The sequence below is a fragment of the Heterocephalus glaber genome, unplaced genomic scaffold (assembly GCF_053883595.1).
Source record: "Heterocephalus glaber isolate CG9 unplaced genomic scaffold, H.glaber_assembly_v1.0 deba00001472, whole genome shotgun sequence".
Classification (NCBI taxonomy): Eukaryota; Metazoa; Chordata; class Mammalia; order Rodentia; family Bathyergidae; genus Heterocephalus; species Heterocephalus glaber.
Genome location: NW_028258315.1, coordinates 55,815,323 through 55,842,293, shown reverse-complemented (window position 1 = coordinate 55,842,293; position 26,971 = coordinate 55,815,323). Strand labels below are relative to the sequence as shown.

The following is a 26,971-nucleotide window of genomic DNA, read 5'->3' as shown; positions in this document are numbered from 1 at the left end:
CATGCAATGAAAATTTGGCAGCCAAATTATACAAACAGGCCTTATCTTTGAACTTTTATTTTTAGCATCATGTAAAAAATGCTGGTATCTCTGGGTATGCCATTGAAAGTTTCTCATAGCAGAGCGAAGGTTGGAATGACTACTAAAACTTAAACATTCGGAAGGTATTATAATACAAAATATTTAGAATTATTTAAAAAATAAAGATTCTTTTACCTTTTACTTTGTCTCAGGCTCTCTGATCCTCTTTTCCATGAGATAGCTGCTCTGGGAAAAGCATTTGGTTTACATTCAATAGAAATATCCCCACCAATTTGAACAATAGAAATTTTTTTGATAGGACTTTTGGAGAAATCCGGAGCAGAGGCTAAAAAAATTAAAAATGAAACTGTTAATTAACATGCAGTGATTCAAAAGCTAAAACAATATTCTAGATAGAATCTAATATTTGCACCCAGAATTGTTTCTTCAACATCTTGGTTCAAACTGTCCTGGGACCAGTCACTGACAATATTTTGGAGACTCTGTTTTCCTTTGTAGAATGAAAGATTTCTTCTAGAATGAAAATAACAACAAATACTACCTCAGCCAGCTAGTGTGAAAATTAAATAAGATAAGAGTTATACAGCAGAATAGTATAGTACCTGACACCAAGTCAGTGCTCAAGAAGCATAATTTGTTTTGATGTTGGTTATGGCCATTGCAATTAGAAAATTAAGGTGGCAGGGAGGAAGCTAGTTAGAAGACGTTACATTATTAGGAGTATTTACAATGAAGAGGATAAAGGTGGTTTTACAAGAGACAATACTGAGAATTTTAATCATGACTAGGGAATGATGAAATCTATTCTTGCCAAGATAATGATCCTACATGGGAATATATACCCTGTATTTCAATATATACCCAAATGTATATGTATATGTACATGTTCAGGTGTGCACGTGAATGTGTGTGCATGCATGCAATAGATGTGTCCAACCCACAGCTCACAAGCCACATGCCATTTTACTTTTAGTGCTATGATAAAAAATTAAAGTTTAATTACTTATATACATTAAGTATATTGTGTATTTTATATGTGCCCCAATATAATTCTTCTATACTCAGAGTAACCCAGGCAAGCCAAGAGGTCAATCAGGCATAGGTATATCACACATATACATGTATAATACCAGTGAAATAAATAAAAAATATTTTATCAATATGTTTCATTTCTTCATGCAAACTTTAAGTAGCAAAATATATAGTCTGTCTTCTACAGAAGAAAATAGGCTAGACAGAATTTTTTTTAAATGCCTTTGTCATTTTCAGGTTTGTCTCCACTAAATAAACATCGAAAAAATACCAGTTCATGAGGGTGGTAAGTAGTAGACTTTCTGGGGTTTATCTAAATCTTTCCAACCTCAAAGATGTTGGAATCTCTCTGTTCAATCTCCATTCATAAAGTTCAAGTGAACTAATGTCCTTTCAGATTTCCCATGTTCTCTGGCTTCTGAGATTTTCAGGTATTACTATTCTGCCCTTCATCTGACCTATGCATGCTTTCTCTTATGATCTCTGATTAAACAGAATCCCCTTCATTTAGGTTACATCCAACTTGGTATATGTTCTGATATCAACAATTCAATTCTTGGGAACATTTTAAATTTATTTTTTTCTCAGTGAAACTACAGTTTCAATGAAAGTAAGGATCACTTTAATTTTGTTAATTACATTTTTAGATCTTAGTACATACTAACTGTTCAGTAAAACAATAGTAATAAAAGGAATGGGCAAAGAATAAATGCCTATTTCCCATAAGCTCATAAAAGTTGGTTTCTTTTGTTTTATCTTTCTTCTTATATTTCTTTCATTCTTCCCATCCCTAAAAAAGCCTTGGGTTGAAAGATCAAAGAATTACTTAAACCTACAGACATCATTGTTTGGATTTCTCAAGTATTGTACCATTCTCAAACTGCTTCAGTCTCAGCACTGCACTACCAAAATTTATCTTCCCAGGGTTTTTTGGTGTATGGATGGTCATGTGGCAGGCAGAACCCTGACATTTCAGGTAAAGACATAAATGAAATCAGCTATGCATACTTAGAGAGATTTTGCTTTTCTAATGAAAAAGAAGGATGTGGTCAGTTGATGACTTTCCTCTTCTGCCCTGAATATAAATTTGACTTCTGTAGCTAAAACAGTCATTTTGAAACCATGTGTCTTCAAGAATGAGGGAAAATTACAAAGAATGACATTGGGCTGTATTGGCAGCCATTGCCTCTGTTGTTGTGCTTTGTTAAATCTCTGTAAACTGTGATTTTTCTTAGGCTTATGTGATTGAAAGCATTCCTTCTGCTGGTATCTGTAGCTGAAAATATTCCTGATGGATCCCTATCGAGTAATACTCAAAATCAGGTCAGAGGAGTCTCTTCTGATTTAGATGCACCCAATGGTAAGACCTTCTTCAAGTGTTAATGCACTGCCTGAGCAGAATAATAATCACCACTTTTAATTGTGTAAAAATCTAATTTAGAAATTTCTCATTATATTAAGAGAAAGCATTTTATTATTTACAGAAAAAATTTAGTTCAGATTATATATAATCATAGCTTGCTAAAAGATCATTTTTAATTTTTTGGTTATAAATGTGTGACTTACCTAATACTCTCAATTCTGCATTAGCATAAATTATCTGATATTTGTTTTCTGCAGCACATTGGTAGACACCAGAATCTGACACATTCAGTATCGTTATGGTGAGTGTCCCATTTTCTATTTGAATTCTCTCCTAATAAAGGAAAAGTCAAAGAAAAGTAATGCTATGCTAATATAAACATTCCTTTAACCAGAATATATTATTCAACATTTGCAAATACATATGAGATCTGTATGTCAGTATATTACTGTAAGATTCTGAGAAGCTTTCTGAAGTTTAAAAAATAAAAATATGCTCAGTATAATTTTAGTGGTAGATTATTTTATATTATCTCATTTCTGTGAAAATTGGCTGTGTTTGCACATAATATGTGATAATTTTCTGAAATACGGTGTACAAAATAACTGTGAACACTAAACCTTTTAAGTTTTTCCAAAATATATGGCTGATAATATTAGCATGGATATCATAATTGGAATGTTACTTTGGCTTTCTATCACAAGGTCTTAAAAAGACTTGAAAAGTGATGAATTTGAAATTTGCTACTCAAGTCCTCAGAGGGAAAAGAAGAATCTCTTTTGTACAGCCTAGCACAAAGAGTGCTTCAGTAGCCAAAATATGTTACAGAGTCCCTTTTGGGCTATAGAAATACAATGTGGATTGTACATAATTAAATAATAGTATTTCAAGCTACCTGTTATAGTTCTTTGAGGATAATTAAGGTGGGTTGGTTGAAACAATGTTATATGCAAAAGGAATATTCACTAGAAAAATGTCACTAGAATGAAAACAAAGAATTATATCCTGCTTTCAAACAACAGATGTTCTTTATGACTGGCAATTCTTACAACGTGCAAAGTAAAATGAAAAATTAACACAATTATCTGGATAATTTAATGGTGAAAAAACAACTCTCATTCTCTGGATATTATAAAAGAAAATATGTGTAGAATGAAAAATGTGGATAACTGTCTTACTTCTCTACTTTCTTATAGCTTTAGAGACATGTTAAATCATGACATAAAGTAGTAACTAAAATCTTGGATCCTGTATTAGACAAAGTTAATATGCTGTAACTTTTGTTACATACTCTATGATGTTGGAAAAGTGGTTTAACCTCTTTGAATGACATTTTCTTCATCCAGGGTCTTGAAATAAGACAAAATTTAAAAAGCTAACTTTGACTTTTATTAGCTGTTGCATGATCTTGGATGAGTTTCTTAACCTCTCTGAAGCTCATTTTTCTCATCTATGTAAAGGAATGACGATTATATCTTTCATAAAATTGTTATACCAAAGGACGACATATGGAAAACTGGCTCATATAGGACCTGACTCAATAAATTTTAGCTATGATGATGATGATAATTATGATGGCATTTAAATGTTGATTTATTTCTAACTATCTCTGTGACCTTGTGTAAGTTACTTGTCTTCTTTACCCTTACTTGAAAAATGAGGATAATATTAATAGGTACTTTGTGAGTTTATTTAAAGATTAAATAAGTATGTAGTTCCTTTTCTCAATCATACTAAAGACTCCCTAAAATGAGCTTTTACTATCAATTATTGTTATTATCATTAGGAAAAGTGACTTAGAGGAGAAGGTGAATTTTTAATAGCAATATTGTTGCTTACCTCTGAGTTGAGGCGTTCACCATTTTTTAGCCATGTGTACCAAGGATTTGGTTTTCCACTAGCTTTGCATTCCCAATACAAATTGTCATAGATAGAGAGATATGTATTTTGGATTTTGTGCTCCCACTCTGGAGGGGCTGTTTCAAAATAAAAGGCCAGGGTAACTGGTGAAACCGTTATCTAAGACATCAGACTAGGTTCCAATGTCCCTAGAAATCAAGACAAAGTTAACTGGCTTCAGGTGGACTGCACACACAAAATTTGAGGGAGGAGACATGGAGAAGCTTCAGTATGAAGTGACAGAAATCCTGTTGCAAATATCATTGGGTATTTGGCTCAAGCTAGATGTTTGTTATCTGACATTTTGTTGTACCTGCATAACAGCTTGGAAGTTGTGGGAAAAGGTGAAAATGTAGAACAGGGCCAGAGAGTAATGCCATGCTAAATAAGAGTACATGGGTCAATTTAGAAAATACAGAAGAAATTTAAACCTTTTGAGGGCAAAATTTCCCTTAATTACATATGATGTGAAATAGCACAACATATCTACATCAGAAATAATTATAAAGCAATAGTTTTACATATTAATGAAATATGAGCCCCAACATTTTCTAGAATGTTAATCCAACACTTTTTTTTTCTTTTTTTTTCCAGTACTGGGAATTGAACTCAAGACTTTGCGCTTGCCAGGCAGGCACCTTGCCAATGAGCTACATCCCTGGTCCTAACACTTTCTTGACTCAACAAGGAATGAAACTTTTGGAGCTATACACAAATTCAGTAACTAACTTTAAATCTGAGCATGAAATTTTAAAAATTTATTTTCTAAATGAAAAGTTCTGAATAGTGCTGATGAAAACAGCAACTGGCATAACTGATAGAAAATATCGTGGCATTAGATTTACTATCATTCATGTAAGTAGATGGGGTGCAAACTAAATGTTTTCAATTGAATATCTCTTTCATAAGAAATGCCTGGATAAGCAATTAAACCCTCTCTTTTATTTAATTTTGTCTTTGGACATTAAAGAGTGTATGAATCTTCCCTTGGAATCTCTGGTTATGATTAGCTAGATATTTTACATGTATAATTGCAATTAATTTTATTTATTGTGGATTTCTGCAGAGATATAAAATAACCTACTCCAGGGGACATACTTAGAAAATAAAGAAACCAGATTTGAATCTTGAAAGTGTAGCCTAAGGGTTGTGCTCTGGATGTTTATTTGGGAATGCTACCCTAAAGGAAAAGCATCAGAAAAAAAGGATAGTCGATGTGGAAAGTCAAAGCAAGATGAATTCTAGAGTTGGCTATCAACATGGGTCAGTTTTACTCCATTCCAAGTAAACTTCTAAAGATTCCCAGGAAAGGAAAGGGAACATTTACTCATTGATTCCTTTCTACAGTTATCCTAGGTTAGTGTTGGCATAAACTACTAGCACATACAGTTTGCATGTGCAAAAGTGCTGAATATGTTCTTGAAGGGGCCAAAGAAAACCAACCGGAGGTACTTGTACCTGAGACAAGACTCTTTCAGGCTATGCTCATAAAATGTAGTGCTGAGCCAGCTTCTGTAACAGTGGTTGGAATAAGGGGTGGGCCCAAGCGGAAGTGAAATGATGTTCAGTATAAAACCCAAGTTTGTCTGGCTTCCAGGCTTCTTCTACTGCAACACCTGCCTCTGCTAAGGCAGAAGGCCCTTTAGGGACCCAGTTATCATGCAGAAGAAATTAGGAGGTCTCTGGGTGGTGAGAACCAAGCCCAGGATTATCTCCTGTAGAAATCATTAAAACTTCTGGTTACAGAACCTGCCTGTTGCAGCCTGAGAGACAGACCAAGGCAAGACTTAGAAGAACACAGAGTATTGATGAAGTTAAATTCCTTTCTGTATATTATTAGTAACATTTTATAATTTGTGCATATTTTTCAAAAATTGACCGAGTATATGTTCAACATAGGATACAAATGCATGCTCATATGAGATTTCAGTAGTTTTAAAAGGTTCAAGATCAATTTTTTCTGCTTAATGCAATACATGCAATATGAAAAGATATCCATTTATTTAGTGTGCATATCTTTTGAAAACTTAACATTCTGAGAAGCGAAGTTTTAAATCTTCAACCATATAGGAAACACATAGCAGAAAGTGTCTCCTGTACCAAAGATAATAGTCTAGAGGCTACTTTTAAAAGTTAAAAGACAAAATGTGGAGAGATATTTTGTATTACTTGTTTCTGAATTGTAACTTAAACAACATCATGAAACCAAGCTTTTCTGAGTGAATTTTTTAGATGTTTATTCAACACTGAGTTAACTGGGCCACCTCTCCATCCACTTTGGGAACACTTTGGCAATCTTTTAATCTATAACTAAGAAATTCAATGATTATTTTATTGACATTTATTCCATTCTTCCTCCACCTCTACGAGGACTTTCTGGAATCTCTAAATGGCTGATTAGGTCATGCTGAGACGGGGTGTGAATGGATTTGAACTACCAAGTTGGAGGCGACAGGAGAGTGGAAGGCCCTTCAAGGATTTGATCTTGGACTTGACAGTCATTATCTGTGATGTCTTGTTCAACTCATCTAAAGTCTCTCGCTATAGTATCAGTAAAAATTATACCTCAAAATTACTGTAAGAATTACATAAAATAATATTTGTAAAATTCCATATAAATTCATAGTTGCTGGATCAATGTAGAATAAAAAGTACTGTATTACTGATTTTCAGTTTATAGATACCTTGTGTTCAGGTTCATCTCTTGGTTATATCTTTGTCTACTGAATAAAAATGAGAAATATTTATTAAGGGAATGTAGCAAAAGCCTTTAATATCTTTATTCCAAAGACTTTTTTTTAAAAAGTAAGTACTATTAAAAATATTTTTGTCTTAGCAAGCATTGATAAAACTGTCAGAAAATAATCAGCAGGAAATCATATTCTATATACAACAGCAATTTTTATTTCATATTAAAATTGGAAATTAAAAAAAAATGAAAATCAATGTGGCTAATGTATAAAAATGTTACCTCCACAAGACACTCAATCTGTATTAGTATGGTGTAATTATAATCCACTAAACATTTTTTAAAGCAATTATTTTATCCAATAATTTTATTATTGATTACAAACATGTTGCATAAGAAAATAATTTTGACCATATATATATAGTTTTTAAATGTTATATAGTGCAGTTACTGAATTTACTAAAGATATTAGGATGCAATATTATAAAAGAACCCAAATTTTTTTATAATGCTGAGGTATCTTTTATGGTTTATTTGATGTTTTCTAAAAAAAAGAAATTTTAAGCAAGTGTGGACTGTGACCTGGATCAAAGAAGACATAAAGACGGTTTTTTGGATAATTTATGCACTAATCATCTCATTTCAGTTCATGAGCGATTCTTTCTGGTAAGTGTGGCAGACTACTGTTTTAATAAGATACTGATGTTATTTTACTATTATCTTCCTATAAACAGGTGAAGCCTGAAAAAAGGAAATAAATACTGCAAACCACCATTCAGTATATTTATCCTATCAGTTTCCTCCTTCATTCATAAATTCTACTTAGCATTATAATTAATATTGCCATAGGCTATTTTTGAATGTTTTATGGGAAATATACTGGAGTCTGCACTACCTTGTATTATAAACTTTTATGGCTTTAGCATAGTAATGCTGATATTTTCCAGGCAAATATAATAAACAACAGCACATATAGACTAATGTGAAATTAAAGTCATATTTATAGATGATCATTCTTACCTGCCAATTGTTGTATTGAGCATTCAACCTGGAAATCTAGTCTCTCTATTTTCTCATGCCACTTTTCTACAACATGCTAATGACTTCTACTATTTATTCTAAGGGATATTACCAGGTATTCCATTTTTTTTGAAATTCTAACTGCTTACCATAGAAAATGAGTTGACCCTTTGCAAGGTTTCTTCCTCGAAGGTTTCCTGCAAGGCACTCATAGAAGCCTTCATCCTCCTGTTGAAAGTTCGGGATTTCAAGGATAGCTTGGGATTTGCTGTACTTGATTTTCCTTGGCAATGGGCTTCCATCCAACCTTCTCCAACTAATATCAGGTACTGGACTAAACAGTTATGCCTCATTAGAACAGATGATGGTGTAGTCTTTATGACAGTAGGATAAAATAAGAATGTCCTTAAAAGTAACTCTCAAGAAAAATAATTTGATTATATTATAACTAATTTTCAGATCATACGGTCACTCACCATTCACTCATTCAATCATTTATTTAAAACTTGACAAAGAGCTTGCCATGTCAAAGTCAGTGTATTATGTTCAGGGAATATATTTGTGAACAAAATAGCCATGGTCTCTGTCCTCATGTTGGTTATAGACTAATGGAGAAATATGCCATGAACAAAGTAAAAACAAAAACATTTACAAATCTTGATAACTAAAGCAAGGGAAATAGAGTGCGGCGATCTTAACAAAACTATCAATTTAAATGTAGTGGTCAAAGAAATTCCTTGAGAGAATGTGATATTTAAGACTATGCAGGTCTACAGATATTATAGATTCTAAGGCAAAAACACTGATTCCACTGTGGTCTGGTATCAATAGGTAAGTAAAAATGTAAAGGTTAGCTCCATGTGAATTTGATTGGCTTCATGATCCTCAAAAGATCACTATACACTATTATAAAAAATAGTATATAGCGATAAAATAAAAATGGATTTATATTATATCTGTATCCTGGGCAAAGGATTTATAAATAAAGTTCTTTTACTTAGAGATATTTAGGCTATTATGTCACATCTAATATTTTCAGTTTTAAATGAATGTCTTTTAATATAGTAATATAAATGTTATATGAAATTATGCATTTAACAATAAGGGATAAGTTTTTTAAATCCCTGGTGTAAAGACCTCATATTACAGGTGTAAGGAAATATAGATTTTAAGTACATTTAGAAAAGGAAACCATTTACTAATAAACTAATCACTTATAAAGTAAGTCTCCCATCTCTTTACATGAAGATGTCTCATATTGTCAAATATTCTTCATTCTTTATAAATTTTCAAATGGTTTACATATTTCTACTCTATATTTTAAATTAATAAGAATAATGATAATAAGTCATTTTGAAAGCCAACTTGTAAGCCTTATAGAAGAAGCCCATTTTCTTCAAGTCATCAAAAGTAATGTGGGAGAATTATCCTATCATATGAAATGTGGTTGACACAAAAGGGATGAGCAGAGTTTTAACAATAAACAACTACAGAAAGAAAGAAGCTTCAACTAAAGCAGGAAAACTGATGAAGCTCTAGAAATTTTTATTGGCAAAACATTATGATCATCCTGTGCATATCAATGAAGCCTAGAAAATCATATCGTGTGCTTACACTTGTCAGAAAACATGACTCAAATCAGCATTTAAGTCACCTAATTATCTCAAAATTAGCAGGTACTTACAGTTACATCTTGAATTTTGTTAAATACAAAATAAACTAATTACTCTCCTAAATTTGGTTTTTGTCCTTTTAAAAAGCTTTGAAACTTGCCACAAATTTAGATAGAAATTTTAGAAATTGGCATATTCCACACAACAATTAATCTCAGGTAACTTTTTAATTCACTTTAACAATATACTTAACCTAAAAATGAGGTTCCAGAAAAAAATTTATTTAGTTAGAAAAAAATTCACAAAACCTAATACATTTCATTATATGAGGCTTTACTCCATATATATATTGATACCATATATGGTATTATATATATAATGAATGCACATGTGAGCATATTGAATTAGTTATCCATGGATCATTGGGACATGAATACTTTTCATTGTCCTTTTTGTTTACTTCTGCTTCCCTTGAATTTCCTGCAAGAAACATCCATTACCCGTGTAATAAAGTCTTTCTAAAAAATAATTTACAGAAAGAAAAAAAATAGAGACTCTGATACTTGTCTGAATTCATGATCTTTGCTTTATATGATAGTGTAGTCCAGAGGCTTATGACAAATACATACAAAATATCTAACCATTTGAAGAAACTTCTAACCAAAAACATTCACACAAGAACAATAAGTGCAAATTGAGTATTTTCCCCAAAGTTATATATTAGCATTTTATATTGATTTAAATGTAGAAGTCACTTTTTCACATTACTAAATACCTAACTAAATTAAAAAAATGACAACAGTAATTTAGCAATATGTGTCAGGTACTTTATATGTGTATAATACGTATATGTGATTTTATTTACTTTTCCTGTAGCTAAAGAGGCAGAGCTGGATTTTTTTTTACATGTTTCCTTACCTCAGAAGCTAGATACTTAATTGCAAGGCAATATTGACCCCCCCCACCCTGCGCTATTATAAGACCATTGTATTATGGTCTAAGTATTTGTAGTTTTACAACAGTAGATCTCCATTTTAAGGGACCCAATTGTGTGCAGTCAGAAAGACTTAAGTTCAAAAAAAAAAAGACTTAAGTTCAAAGAATTCCAATCTCCCCCCAAAAAGAACTCAGTGATAATACTCAGTGGACAAGTACTTTTTTTTTGGTGGGATAAAAGAAGTACCTTTGATACACTGTTCCAATACAAACAGTATAGTAAAATGTGCCGAAGGTCCACTCCTACCCTTCTAAACCTACAGGCACCCTAGACCCACATATGCTTTCAGCATGGATGGCCTGTGCCTATAACTGTTCTCTCACAAAGAGAAAAGAGACAGTATCTAGGAATTTACATGCCTTAGGAAAATATTCATTAATAAACTGATCACTTGTTAAATAAATATTCAGTCTATTTAGGGGATGGTGGGTACAGATACTCCAGCTCTCTTTCCATCGGGGTTTTTTGAGTGTGATATCAACTTCAAGCTTCTGGTCATCAATTTATCAGCAAATGGAGAACATTTTGAAAGGCAAATCTAACACAGAATGGAACTTAGAATTATACATACCCAGGTCAGGTTATGCTAGATGCAAAAAGCAAAACTACACTACACTAAACTAATCTAAACCAAAATCAAAACTAACCAAACCAAAACCAAAAATCAAACAAATAAAAAACCAATCTCTCTTTGAGCAATTCAGTTTATGATTATATTCTCTGTCTTAAACCCATATGAATCATTTTTCTACTACTCTCCATCAAAAAGGCCCTCTCAGATTCTGAAGGCCTCTGTTAAATTAGTACCTAGGTTAGTTTCTATTTGTGTGATTGAATCATATGATATGATGGATTCCTTTTTTTATATTACATTTAATGTTCCAGATATTTTAGAATCTTAACAACCAATCCATCAAAAATAGTTTCAAAAATAATGATTAAAAATTCTTAACAAAAAATTTATTAACAAAATAACTAATGAGAGAAAAGGAAGCAGTTTTATAAAATTTCATAATTACTAATTAGATGTTCTAATTTTCTTCAGATATTTCATCATTGCTATACTCTATATGAATACCGTGATACTCTTGATTATCACTGGGAAGTAAGATATGGAATTTGAGCAAATAAATTTAAACACAGATTTTAAAAATATATGCATTTTAATGAATAGCTTCCACTTTATCTTGGAACTTATTTGACACTAAATGAAGTACTTAAGATTTTATGTATTCTCTCTTATCTGAATCTCTTCCAAATTGGTCAAGCATATGGGAAGAACTGGAATCCATGAAAATTAAATTATTTTAGTGGTGGGATTTAAACTTTTAATGCAAGATGATTTTTCTAAGACATACAATTCTGTGTAAATAAAAATAATAAATGACTATAGTAAAGTTATAATACAGGAGTGTAATATTATTTATGCATTGATTAAATAAATGCACATCCTATGTTTAGCTACATTTTGTGGTGCATTTAATAGCATTTCGTTCTAAATTTTTTTTCACATAATAGAATAACAATACATAATTTATAGGCTTATTATAGAAATTAAATGAGATAATCTGTGCCATGTATTTAATATACTGTGTAGCACATATTAAGCAATATGTTTTATATATATGGAAACATATATATGAGAACATATATATATATATATATATATATAAAAACATATATTTTTTTCCTCTGTTAATGTCTCCATATGGTTAGGCAATACAAATTGATTTATAATCATTCAAAAAGTGAAATCAGACCTCCACTCTAACAATGAAATGGTCACAGATACATGCATATACATTGCTCAAAGTAAATTCTCTTCATCTTATCACTTAATGTATGGGCCATGACCCCTCCTCCTAGTAGTAATGTTCATGTCCTCATGACAAGGGCAGGGATCTCTCAGGGGAGTGTGCATTGGTGTGGAAGACCTTTTTCCACCTGGCTAATTATCATGGAACCACTGTGGTAGGAAGAATTAAGACATTATTCCCCCCAAAAATGAAATTATGTGTTGAAAAGCTATACATTTTAAAATAATATTAATAACCATTAATTGAGTGTTTACTATGTACCAGGCATTGGGACAGATGGCTTCCATATGTCATCTGAGTTAAATACTCAGCTGGCAGCTTCTAGCAAAGCTAATTATCTTTTCAGAATGATACTCACGTTTAGGCAGTTAATTTCTACTAAATTATTACCTGCCAATTCTCCTCCACTTGGAGTTCCAGAACAGGCTAATTTATTGTGCTCAATCTTCTAATTCTGTTGAGTCGCCACCCTTTTGATTATAAGCACTAGTTGACTTCCTCCTTCAGTGGCTAGGTTCCATCTAGTTTATCCATGTTGATGACAATGGGAATACATTATACACTGACAGTTCATTCCGGTTCAAAAAAAAAGATTTATTTAAAATCAAACTCAACATATTAATCACAATAAAAATGCCATGGAGCAAGAGGGAGTCTTGAAGAGGACTTTTTAATGGAGATTATGATTAGATTGGATAGAACAGTACCATATTATATAGTCAAAATCAATAGTGACATTATTGATCTAGCTACAGAGCTCACTGATTTCCCTTTGTGCTCTAATTCTCCACTCTTCCTTTTCTTTTTTTTTATTTTAAAGAATTCAAGCTTGGATGTAAATCTTAATAAAGAAAACTAACATGAAGAATTCTGTCACCCAGAATTTCCTCAGATCATGGATGAGAGATTCCTGAACCTTGCATTTCAAAATGAGCAATACAAAAGCTTTGTCTTACTGTGCTCCTATTTTCTAAATCAGTTGCCTGTAATGTGAGTTCTTACAGTTTGGAAATGAAACTAGATGATAAAAGAAAATTTCTGCTTTGTTCCTTTTTCCCCATTCTGGTTTTGTGTTTCTTAAATAAGCATTGCCATAAACATGGACTCCTAGTCTATTCTCACATGTCATTACGTTTTTACAGAGTGAGCATCCTATTAATTTTATTTGAAGACAGAGAATATATTTGTTAACTATCTGGCCTAGTTCAACCTGAATTGGAAGTTAAATTAAAGCTCTCCACACACTAGTAGGAACGGTGCTTCAATTCTATACTTTCAGTCCATAAATAGAATTTTCATTACTAGTGATGTTTGAGAAAGCTTATATTTCTCTGCTGGATTTCTTAAACCTCATTATCCACAGCTTAAATCCAGCCCATCCTAAATTTTGAACCAGAGATTAGTACAGACAACGAGTTTTCAATACTGCTTGTATTTAGGATTATTCTTGACTGGAATCTCATTTCCAAAAATCCTGTCAGTGGCTATTTTCAATTGAAGAGACTAAGCCAGAATAACAAAACCAGCAATAAATGATTTTAAAGATTTTTCAGGCTATTTTGCTATCTGTTTTCATTTCCCCAACTTGAAATGTTCATACAAAGAGTTTGGAATATAAGATTGTTAAAATATGGATAAATTCACAAGTTCTCTAGAAAAGCAATCTCAGTATTATGGAAAGAAGGAACTTTTTAAAAGAGTGATCTAAGTGCAGTGATTCCGTTCTACTAATCAATGCACATTTGGACTAAATGTGTCCTCTCAAAATGCATGTGTTGAACTCTTAATCCCTGAAAGAATGGTAGTAGGAGATAGGGTCTTTGTAAGGTGACTAATACATAAAGGTTGAGCCCTCATGAATGGGGTTAGTTCCATTCTGTAAGAACTATAAGGGAGCATGCTTGTCTCTTTCACTACATGAGGACATATCTAGAATGTTATTATCTCTGAAACGGAATAGGACATTACCAGACCCTGACTCTACTGATGCCTTGATTGTGCACTTTCCAGCTTCCAAAATTGTGAGAAATATATTTTTAGCTTATAAGCCATCTAGTCTGTGGCACTTTGTTATGGCACTCTGAAGGGACTAAGACAATACCTACATCAGCTTTTTTTTATGGAGAGGAATTCTATGGAATGCATGTATTAGCTTGGTATTTGACACCACAGTTGCAGTGGCCATTTGAAAATTCACAAATGATTTGTTCATAATAGCAATGATAACAAATTTAACCGGAGATTATAGTTGGTGTATAACAGTGATGGGGAACCTTTTAGAGACCAAGTGCCAAACCACAACCCCAAACCCACTTATTTATCACAAATCCCCAATACTGCAATTAAACCTGAATACTGAAGTTTTAGTTTAGAAAAAATGACTCTACAGTAAGGTCTTTTTTCTTAGAAGAAAAACACAATAACATGCAAGTCAGTGAGTATATCCTGAAATATAAAATTTAACCAAAAATAAAACTTAGTTACCTTGCTATTAAGATTATCAATTAGAACAGAAAAGTACTGTTATGGCTTTTATGGTTTAGATGTCCTCCAAAAGTGGTCATAAGTGGGGCTTTTTCAGAGGTGGTTGGATCTAGTGTGTGATTCTGGAATTGATTCATGGTCCAATGCTAGGAACAAGGGCACTAGGATTAAGGATGTGAGTGCTACCTGCCCTAAGTAGCCTGGATAAGATAAAAGATGCAGAAAGATGCTGTTAAAGTCTCTTGTTGCTTTTACTGTCTTTGCCTGAAATGAACTGTCTTCCCTTCTGCGATGCCCTTCTGACATGTACCACTCTGCCTTGGAGCCAGCAGATGACGCTGGCTAAAACCTCTACGAACTGTGAGCTAAATAAACTTTTCCTCCCTTAACTTGTGAGTACTGAGTATTTTGTCTCAGCAACAAGAAAAGTAATACAGAGACCATTCTACAAAAATCAGAATTTCATTGCCAATTTCTACTCCTTTGGATTTAAGTAAAATAAGCACTAATTTACACATCAACCATAAACTAAACTCCACCATTTTAAGTTATAGTAGAAGTGAATATCATACTACATTTAGCAGCTAATTATAGCTTTTCCATAATTTTATTAATAATACTAATCATAATTAAACACTTTGACTACTCTTAGAGAAAAATAAAATTTACTCATGGTAGGAAGGGATCCAATGTCTTATGTTACCTCAAATTTTCTTATTGTACCTCAAATTTGCATGAAGTAAACTATCTCAAATCATAAGTACAAACTTTGGTTTTAAAAAATGAGGGAGACACTGAAAATAATGTACTAATATTTGATCATTCTTTCATTATTATATCTAATATTTATTGAGTACAGATTATGTACTGGGCCCTGAGTTAAGAGCTTCAGTGAAACTACACAACAATATAATTAAAAATGCAACAAGTGTTGTTAACATTTAGAGATGAATAGATGGAGACTAGGATAGCTTGGCAAACATGCCTGACAATACAGGGTCAACTTAAAAAAAGAATTTCAGCTTTAGTTTGTCTTTTGATAGGCACCGGACTCTAAACAACCAGGCCTTGTTCTCTAAACAACTATTAAACCTTATTGGAGTCCATGACACGTGCCTAGGAATATGTAGTTTACCTAATGAACTAATGTGTTTTGAAACCAATAGACAAAAGTTCTTTTTTTAAAAGGAGAAGAGGATGAAATCATGCAGTTTTTGGTTTGTTTTATTTTGTTTAAAACATTGACTCCAGTTTTATTAAAGGCTCAAAAATGAGCTTCAATTTTAGGAAGAAAATAAGAAAAATAGTAACTTTTTTTTTTTGGTTCAGTTCATTTCTAATTTAGATTTGAAATCTTTCTTTCCTGAAACTGCCAATCACATAGAAGTAAGAACTATGGGTCTTCTGAGAAAGGTGGTGACAGACTGGGATGAAAGGGATAAAGAGTTGCTGCCAGAAGTATATATATTCTTCCTGGATGATTTTTAGAACCTTTAAATTAATTTAATTTTAGAAATAGCATCATAAAAACTCAATTTATGCTTTTTGAAAAAAATAGGAAGGAATGTGTAATGTTATATTCAGAATATATCTTCATAATTAAAAGAGTCCACACATAGAAAAAAGTCTCTGGTCTTTGAAAGCAACTGAATCTCTCCTGAGGAGAATTTGTCAAGATGTTAGAGAACTTAATATTTTATTTTCCCTTTGTCAGTAATTACAATTTTCTAAAAATGTGCTGAGTAAGTTTATATGGATGTGGGGAAAATATAATCATAAGAATGTTCATGATATTATTGTACATGATAACAAAAAAATATAGAAAGAAAACAGAGGAATCTAAATGTTCACCAGTTGGATGTTGACTGAAACTCTATACAGTATTAGAATAACCCACTGTCATTACATATGAGAACAAAGAGGACTATTTGATGACCTGAGGATATTTCCATAGTATATTTTAAGAATTAAAAATGAATATACAAAAGAATATGTGGAGTAGTATACTCATTGTTTTTAAATAAAATAAAACAAAACACCAGAAGACTATATGTAGTATATCCAAATGATGTACTGAGAGTAGTCAGTTACCCTCTAGGGGAGGAATTAAATGTAAAGCTAATCTTTCTTTTTATTTGTTCAGTTTTAGAATTTCTTAATTTTTAGAATTATTTTTAGAATTTCCTTATAGGAACATGTGTGACTTTAGCAGTAATAAAAACAAAATAACAACACAACCTCACTAAACAGGTTTTTGTTTTGTTTTGTTTTGTTTAGAACAAAAGCCAACAGAACACATTATTAGTCCCCTTGTTACCCTCTTTTCCTTATGAGCTTCCATTGCATATTGATTCCTGGATCTATGGTTTTCTTGGTCATTCTGGTAGTATGAAAAGGACTTTAATATTCTGTAATATGTGACAGCCACTCATTTGCCCAACTGGCTTTTGTTCCACTCATTAATGTAAAAACCATTTGTGCAGTCCCTGGCTTTTGGCATTAGTTTGTTCCTTGGTTACCACCCCCACACCATCTTTCTTTTCTACTTCCCACAGAAGTCTACAATAGCCTCCTCTTATCACCAAGGGATACATACCTAGACCATCAACTGTACTTATAACTTCAGACAGTGCCACAATTTTATCTTCACTTTCTTTTCCTATATATACATGTCTATGATTAAACTGAATTTATAAATTACTGTACACAAAGCAAGGGATTAATAATACCAAGTATTATAATAAAAGAATTTTAATAACAAAAGTTATGTGGACGTGTTATTTTCTCTTTTCCTCATAATCTTTATATTTATTTCTAGAAGTCTCTATTGAAGTTTTCAGATCATGAGTGGACATGAATAACTTGGTGGTTAAATTTAATTACGTTAACTTGACTGGGTGGAAGATACCTGGGGGCTTAGTAAATCACACTTCTGTAATTTACTTTATAGGTCATGATTATTGGTACTAAATATAGTCCCTGGCTTTTGTTTCTGGCAATGCTTTTATGTTCTTCCTGGTAGCCATGATCTAAGCATCTTTGTTTTGGAATGTCCTACTGCCATGATGATTCTGCCTTGAAGCCAGGCCATCATGGACTGAATCCCCTGAAACTATGAGCCAAATTAAACCTCTCTTCCTTCATATCATGGGTATTTGGGATTGAGGTCCAGCCATGGGAAAGTGACTAATATGGAAAACTAAAACTCGGTGAAGTTCTGTTGTTGGATAAGGGGAGATCACAATACTTCAATTGAAAAATATTTCTCAAAGATAAAGGGATTCAAGGGATAGAGGGAAGGAAGACAGAGGGAAGGCCTAGAGGATGAAAAAAAATAAACTGGGATGTGTTATGTACATGTACCAATTCCACAAAAGGAATCTAAACATTATGTACTGCAAACATGTACAAACAAAGGAAAAGGCTCAAGAGATGGGTGGAAGATGGAGTGAGAGAAGGGAAATGGGATCAAAAAAGAAATGAAGCTGTGTTAAGTACATGTATTAATTTCCCACAAGGAATGTAATCATTATGTACTAATAAACTAAAATTTAAAAAAAGAAAAGTATCTTTGATTGAGAACAGCAAACCAATAGAGAAAACCAATGAAAATAAGTTTTTTCTTTGAAAGCATCACTAAAACTGATAAATCTTTAGCCAGGCTAAGAAAAAGAAAAAAAGACCAGAAAACACAGATGACAAAAATTAAAAATAAAATGATGTCAACATTACTGATTTCATGAACATTAAAATGTATAAATATAATGAGCCAACTCCTTGAAAGTTATAACATCAAAATTTTCACGAGGTGAAATAGATAATCTAAATAGTTGTAATCATTAAGGAAATTGAGTAAAAAATTAATAATCCTTAAAGATATGAAGTATCAGGCCCAAATGATTTCTCTGGTGAATTCTATAAACACATAGGGAAGAAACAGTAATTTTCCTACACTCTTTTAAAAAGTCAAATCAGAGAGAATAATATGTAATTAACTTGATGAGACCAGCATTACCATAATAGGAAAACAAATATGGACATTTTAAAAATGGAAAAATACAAATCACTGTCACTCAAGAAATAAATGGAAAACTACTCAAAAATATTAGCAACTTGAATTCAGTGAGGTTTTAAAGGATTTAAATACTACAATAAGGCAAAATTTATTCCAGATGTGTAAATCAAATAAATATTTAAAAATTTGAAATCTGCAACACAATCAAACAAAAATATTACTGTCATATAAATTGATACAAAGAAAATCCCAATTATCTGGCAATGTTCAACACCCACTCTTTAAAAACTCAGCAAACTAGGAATAGATGGGAACTTTCTTAACTTGGTAAAGAATGTCCATGAAAAATGTAAAGCTAACATGCTTAGTTGTGAGAAACTGATGCTTTCACACTAACCCAGAGGTAAAAAAGCAAGGACACTTCCTATCACCAGCCATAGTCAACACTGCATTAAAAATCTTGGTGCTATATCATAAGAAAATGAAAACAAATGTATATATATTGGAAAGGAGAAAATATAACTATTGTTGTTTATAGAGGACAATGTAAAAATTTCAAAGAATCAACAAAATATAATTCCAGAACTAATAAATAGTGAAAAGAAATAGGCTAATGAGGTTAATATGATGAAGTGCATTACTTTTCTTTACACTAGCAATGACAATTGTAATTTGAATAAAATGCAATTAAAATATAATTTATGTTAACAAAAATTGAAATCTTTAGGTTTAAATATGACATAATCTGTATGAAGAAAAATAAAAAACTTCCACAAAATTAATTTAGAAACTTCTAATTAAATTAAAAAATATATCATGCTCATGAATTGAAAGAATCATTGTTAGTATGTCAGTTTTTTCCAATTTGGTCAAAACTCTCAGCCTGATCAGTAAAAACCCCAAGAATCTATTTTGTGGAGATAGATAAAACTATTTTAAAGTTTGTATGAGAAGTCAAGAAAACAAAACAAAACAAAACAAAAAATAGCCAATATAATACTGACTAAGCAAAACAAAGTTAGAGTACTGACTTCAAAACTTATTACTGTACTGATTATGTCAGTATGGTGATGGGAAAAGAATAAACAATTCAATAGAAATTATTCCAGAAATAGACTTACAGAAATATACTCAACATATCTTTGACAAAAGAGCAAAGACTGTGCAACAGAGAAAGTTCATCTTCTCAGCAGATGCTAAAAAATTGGATGTTCACATACTATTAAAATAATCTAGTTACAGGCTATCAAAAAAACTGAAGCAAAATAGATCATAGACTAAAGTATAAACTACAAAACTTTAAAAGTTCTAGAAGGGGACAAAGGAGAAAAATCCATGTAACCATGGCTAGGATGATGATTTGTTACATTTAACATCAAAATCATGATCTACTGAAGAAGCAAACACAATTAATTAAACATGATTAAAATGAAAAACATGTGCTCTGCAAGGATGCCACTCAGAAAATGCAATGACAATCCATAGACTGGGAGCAAATACTCCAAGAACACATATCTCAAAATCATTTGCATCTAAAATATATGAAAAACTCTTAAAACTAAACTATAATTAAATAAATATCTCAAATAAAATGTAGGGAAAAGATCTGAACAGACACTTTTTAAAGGAAGATAAACAGATGAGAACTAAGCATAAAATGTAGAGCAACTTTTTAACCAGAGAATTCCAAATTAAAACAAGAATGAAATACTACTACACACTTATTAGAATGGCTGAAAAAGTTTTTAAAGTATCACATGTTAGTGTGCTGTAAAGTATGACAAGAATTCTCATTTATTTGTGGTTTGAATACAAAGTGGCATGGTATTATTGTAGTTTAGATTTACTACTCATCAGATGAAGACCAGTATGATCCATATCCAAAGGACTACAGAGACAATAGTAAGCATGAATATACTTTTTCATATAATGTAGACAGATAGCTATAAATAAAAAAATTTAGTCATATGTATATGATAGGCAGTATATGCACACATATTTCTTTGCTCTATCATATGAAAGTGATTAAATGAATGCTTCTCCAGCAGAAAAGAAGACAGATAACTAGCACCCAGATCATGGTGTCTAACATTATCCCAAATTAAAAAAAAAAGGAGGGATGCTTGGGAAATTACTGCTCTAAGACTAGAGCAGGAAATAGAGAGGATGAGCCTGGACCATATTGTCATTGCAGAAAATAAGTGCTAACACACACACACACACACACAAACACACACACACAGTGTTCCACATATTGGTGAGGATCTAACAAAGGGCAAAAGAGCCAACTCAAAATGTTCCCAATTGTCCTTTAGCAATTTGGGCAGAAAAATAAATAAAGCAGTTTTAGACTATGCAAGTCAGTACTGATGTAAATCAATTTGTTAAAAATAAATAAAAGGTAGTTAAATGACTAATATCTCAGGCAGAATTCTAAATAATGTATACTAATACCCTACAGAAGGTGAAGTACAACTCTCCTCCTCTTGTTAATTAAATTACACATGTATATACCTCCTTTTAAAGAATCAGTACAAGAAGGAACAAAATGAATAACTATACATAAAATATCCTGAGCTCCCAGTGCAGAGTAGGAGGCTTCCGGGTCAACGTGTCACAGCTCCCAGGATAGAGGAGGTGAGCCAAGTGGGCGCCAGCAGCACTCCCCTCCCATCGAAATGAGAAGGCAGGTAAAAAAGCCTCAGAACCAGACTTCCAGATCACCCATAGCAACCCCAAAGGGAAATGAGAGGGAACAGTCTGATACTCAACCACCTGGACTACCTGAATTAGCAACAAAAGAGGATCTGGAGAAAATGAAATCAGAAAAAATTTCTCACATAACAGCAGAGATTGTGCCCCATAGTGGAAGACATGATTAATAAATCTAGAGAGGATGCAGATTAAAAAAAAAAAATAGAGGAGCTGAGGAACATAATGGAATCCCAACAGAGGAAACAAATGGAATCCAAAAAATAGATGCAAACAGATTTCCAGAACATTAAAAACTCCATTGAAAGTCTATGCAGCAGAATGAGCCAATGTGAGGCCAGAATTTCAGATATAGAAGATAAGATTGTAATTACTGACCAGGAAAAGAAAAATTGCTTTAAAATAGTAAGGGGCCATGAGAAATCAAGCCAGCAGCTGCTAGACGATGCAAAGAATAACATAAGACTGATTGGAGTCAATGAAGAAACAGGAGAGAGTGAAGATGACATAAAAAAACTGTTCACAGAAGAGATGGCAGAAAACTTCCAAAGCAGGGGGAAAAAACTTGACATGCAGATAAGCAAGGCATATAGGACTCCAACTAGCTTTGATAAAAAAAAATTGACACATAGTCATATAATTGTTCAGATTCCAGAAACTCAACAGAAGAAAAAAGTTCTACAAGCAGTTAGAGAAAAGAAACAAATCACATACAAAAGAAAGCCCATCAGAATCACAGCAGACTTCTCAACCCAAACCCTCAAGGCAAGAAGAGCTTGGAGTGATGTATTTCAAGCCCTAAAGGAAAACAGCCTCCAAACCTGATTGATGTACCCTGCAAAACTATCTTTCAAAATTGATGGTGAAGTAAGATACTTTCATGCCAAAGAGCACCTTATGAACTTCATGAATACCAAACCAGCAGTCTAAAAATTTTTAGGCAATATCCTAGGAACAGACAATGAAGATCACAACCCCAGGAAGCCCAGCAGAATGAATCCGTCGGGCACAACAAGAAATTAAAAGCATAGGGGGAGAATCCAACAAAAAGAAAAAGTCATGACAATGATAACTCAATACATATTAGTTATAACCATCAATGTTAATGGTCTCAACTCAGCAATCAAAAGAAATATACTGGCAGAATGGGTCAAGAAGCAAGATCCAACAATATGCTGCATACAAGAAATAAACTTAATTCAAAAAGAAACTCATAGACTGAAAGTTAAAGGGTGGAAAACAATACTCCATGTGATGGGAACCTGAAAAGAATCAGGAGTAGCTATCCTCTTCGCAGATCAAGTGGATTTCAAACCAGCACTGATTAAGAGAGACAAAGAAGGACACTACATCCTTGTAAAGGGAACAATCCAAGAGGAAGAGATGAAAAACATAAATATCTATGCACCAAACACTAGTGCCCCCAACTATATAAAACAAATACTAACGGACATGAAAAATCATATAAACACTAACACAATAGTAGCAGGGGACCTCAATACCCCATTGTCACAAACAGATAGATCAACTGGACAAAAAACAAGCAACAAAATACTAGAACTCAACCAAACTCTTGAACAAATGAACTTAGCAGATGTTTACAGAGTGTTCCACCCCACAAAATCAGAATACACATTCTTTTCAGCTGCACACAGTTTGTTCTCCAAAATAGACCACATACTCGCTCATAGAAAATATTTAGGTAAGTGCAAAGGAATTGAAGTTATCACCTGTATATTATCAGACCATAGTGCGATGACATTGGGAACAATAGGAAAAGAAAGAGCAAAAAACTTCATAAACACATGGAAATTGAACAACATACTTCTGAATAACCAATAGGTCACAGAGGAAATTAAAGAAGAAATCACACAGTTCCTTCAATTAAATGACAATGACAATACAACATATCGTTATCTATGGGGCACAATGAAAGCAGTCTTATGAGGGAAATTCATAGCAGTGAATACTCATATTAGGAAAACAGAGCGAGCCCAATTAAACAACCTGATGCTGAACCTCAACCTTCTAGAAAAAGAAGAGCAGGACAATCCCAAAGTCCATAGAAAGGAGGAAATTATAAAGATCAGGGCCGAATTCAATGCAAAGCAAACTAAGAGAACAACACAAAAAATCAATGAAGCCAAGAGTTGGTTGTTCGAAAGAATAAACAAAATGACAAACCCTTAGCCAACCTTATGAGAAAAAGGAAAGAAAAGGCCCAAATCCATGCAATTAGGAATGAAAAGAATGAAATTACAATGAACCCAGCAGAAATCCAGAGGATCATCAATACCTACATCAAGAACCTATATGCGATAAAGATGAAAAACACAGAAGTGGACAGATTCCTAGATATGTATGAATTACCAAAGTTGAATGAAGAAGACCTAAAAATTCTAAACAACCAAATATCCATCAATGAAATTGAAAATGTAATTAAAAACTTACCAACTAAGAGAAGACTGGGTCCTGATGGCTTCACCACTGAATTCTATAAGACATTTAGAGAGGAACTACTGCCACAACTGTTAAAACTCTTCAATAAAATTGAAAGGGAAGCAATACTCCAGAATTCATTCTTGGAAACAAGGATCACCTTGATCCTCAAAGCAGAGAAAGACCCAACTGAAAAAGAGAACTATAGGTCAATCTCGCTAATGAACATAGATGCAAAAATCCTTAATAAGATACTGGCAAAAGAATGCAGGAGAACATCAAGAAGATCATATACCCTGACCTAGTGTGAATGCAGGGATGGTTCAACATATGCAAATCAACAAATATAATACACTATATCAAGAGACCCAAGGACAAAAACAATGTGATCATCTCAATAGATGCACAAAAAGCATTTGGCAAAATCCAACATGCATTTACAATAAAAATCCTACAAAAAATTGGAATAGATGGTCTCTATCTCAATCTGATAAAAGCCATCTATGAAAAACCAACAGCCAATATCATACTAAATGGTCAAAAACTGAAATCTTTCACACTAAAATCAGGAACAAGATAAGGAGGTTCATTATCACCACTCTTGTTCAATATAGTTTTGGAAACAGTCATGGCAATTAGACAAGAGAAAGAAATAAAAGGAATAAAGATAGCAAACAAAGAGGTCAAATTGTCATTATTTGCAGATGACATGATACTCTATATAGAAGACCCCAAGAACTCCACCAAAAGTCTTCTAGACTTAATAACCAAATTCAGTAGAGTAGCTGGGTACAAGGTCAACACACAGAAATCAATAGCTTTCCTCTACACAGACAATAGACTCTCTGAGAGAGAAATAGGGCAAACAATTCCTTACACAATAGCAGCCTAAAATCTGAAATACTTAAGAATCAACCTAACAAAAGAAGTCAAAGAACTCTTCTTTGAAAACTGCAGCACTCTGAAAAGGGAGATTGAAGAGGATATCAGAAAGTAGAAAGACATCCCTTGCTCCTGGGTAGGAAGAATCAACATAGTGAAAATGGCCATATTTCTAAAGCTGCTATATAGATTCAATGCAATCCCAATTGAAATACCAGCAGCATACTTCAGGGACCTTGAGAAAACAATCCAAAAATTCATTTGGAACAAAAGAGACCCAGAATAGCACAAGCATTTCTAGGTAACAGAGATGGGGTATTACAACTCCCAATTTGAAACTATACTACAAAGCTACTGTGATAAATCAGCATGGTACTGGCAAAGAAACAGACCTGAGGACCAGTGGAACAGATTAGAAGATGCAGAAACAATGCCAGACACACTCAGCCACCTCATCTTTGACAATGGAACCGAACACCATCACTGGAGGAAAGATAGTCTCTTTATTTAATGGTGCTGGAAAAATTGGGTTTCCACTTGCCAAAGATTACAACTAGAGGTATATCCCTCACCATGCCCTAAACTAAAATTAAAATGGATTAAAGATCTAAATATTAAAACAGAAACGCTGAACCAGCTTGAACAGAGGTTAGGTAGAACTCTTGAAGACATTGGTGTAGGAAAAGATTTTATGAACAAAACCTCAGTTGCCTTTGAACTAGCACAAACAATCAACAAGTGGGATCTCTTCTTACTAAAAAACTTCTGCACAGCAAGAGAAACCACCAGCAGTGTGAACAGACAACCCACAATGTGGGAAAAATTTTCACCAGCTGTCCCTCAGACAAAGATCTTCTATCTAGAATCTATAAAGAACTTAAAAAAATCAGATCTCCTAAATTTAAAGACCGTATCCAATAATGGGCATCTGAAATGAACAGACATCTCTCAGACAAAGAAGTAGCAATGGCAAATAAACACATGAAAAAATGTTCAACATCACTGGTCTTTTGAGAGATGGAAATGAAAACAATGCTGAGATTTCACCTCACTCCAGAAAGAATGGCTGCTATCAAGAAATTAACCAATATCAAATGCTGGCTGGGCTGCGTGGAAAGAGGAACCCTGCTCCACTGCTGGTGAGAGTGTAGACTGGTGCAAGCACTGTGGAAATCAGTACGGAGATACCTCAAAGAACTAGGACTGGAAGTACCATTTGACCCAGCTATTCCCCTTTTGGGTATCTCCCCCAAAGAACTAAAAGAATCGTATCACAGTGATGAATGTGGACTTATGTTCATAGCAGCAGTTTGTAATAGCTAAAACTTGGAAACAGCCCAAATGCCCATCAACTGGAGACTGGATAAAGAAAATGTGGTTTTTTTTTTTAATAAAATGGAGTACTACTCAACTATAAAAAATGAGAAATTAGAGACATTTATAGCTAAATGGATGCACATTGAGGCAATATTCTTAAGTGAAATAAATAGGACACAGGTGTAAATACGGAATAGTTTCTGTAGTGTGAGAAATTGAAAGTGTAAATAAGGACTAAAAGGTATAATAGATAATGTGAAATAGGAAGAAAAAAGGCAAAGGGGAAGGGGAAGTGGGAGGGGTAGGGGAAAGGAAAGAAGGGAATGGAATTAATAAGAGAAAATAGAAAAATGGAAACAAAGTCTTTGTAAATAGGGAGGGATGGAGTGGTTGAAGGGAGGGCAGGGGAAGGGGCAAAAAGCAAGAACCAAGATGGATTATGTAAAGGTGCAAATTTCCAATGATGAATGTCATTATATTGTATACCTAAAATGTACCAATAAAATAAAATTTTAAAAAATCCCAATAAAACTGACTTCTGCCAGGTAATTGGCCAGCATCAGCAGTCATAAATTATATTGATAAAAGTGTAAATATATTACAATTTAATATAAATGGGATTTTTTTTCTGCATTCTTTCTCCTCAAAAT

At 33.0% G+C, this 26,971-nt stretch overlaps 1 protein-coding gene across 6 annotated transcripts in view; it reads right to left on the bottom strand.

Moving 5' to 3' along the window:
- Positions 1 to 26,971, bottom strand: part of Cntn6 (contactin 6) — a 338,831-nt gene that overhangs the window by 73,773 nt on the left and 238,087 nt on the right. For all 6 annotated transcript variants that reach the window (XM_004854219.3, XM_004854220.3, XM_087182026.1 and 3 more), the window contains 4 exons: positions 8,195 to 8,379; positions 4,277 to 4,413; positions 2,641 to 2,770; positions 217 to 367 (listed from right to left, as the gene is read on the bottom strand). In XM_004854219.3, coding sequence (XP_004854276.1) covers positions 217 to 367; positions 2,641 to 2,770; positions 4,277 to 4,413; positions 8,195 to 8,379 — 603 coding nt within the window. The remainder of the gene's footprint in view (positions 1 to 216; positions 368 to 2,640; positions 2,771 to 4,276; positions 4,414 to 8,194; positions 8,380 to 26,971) is intronic.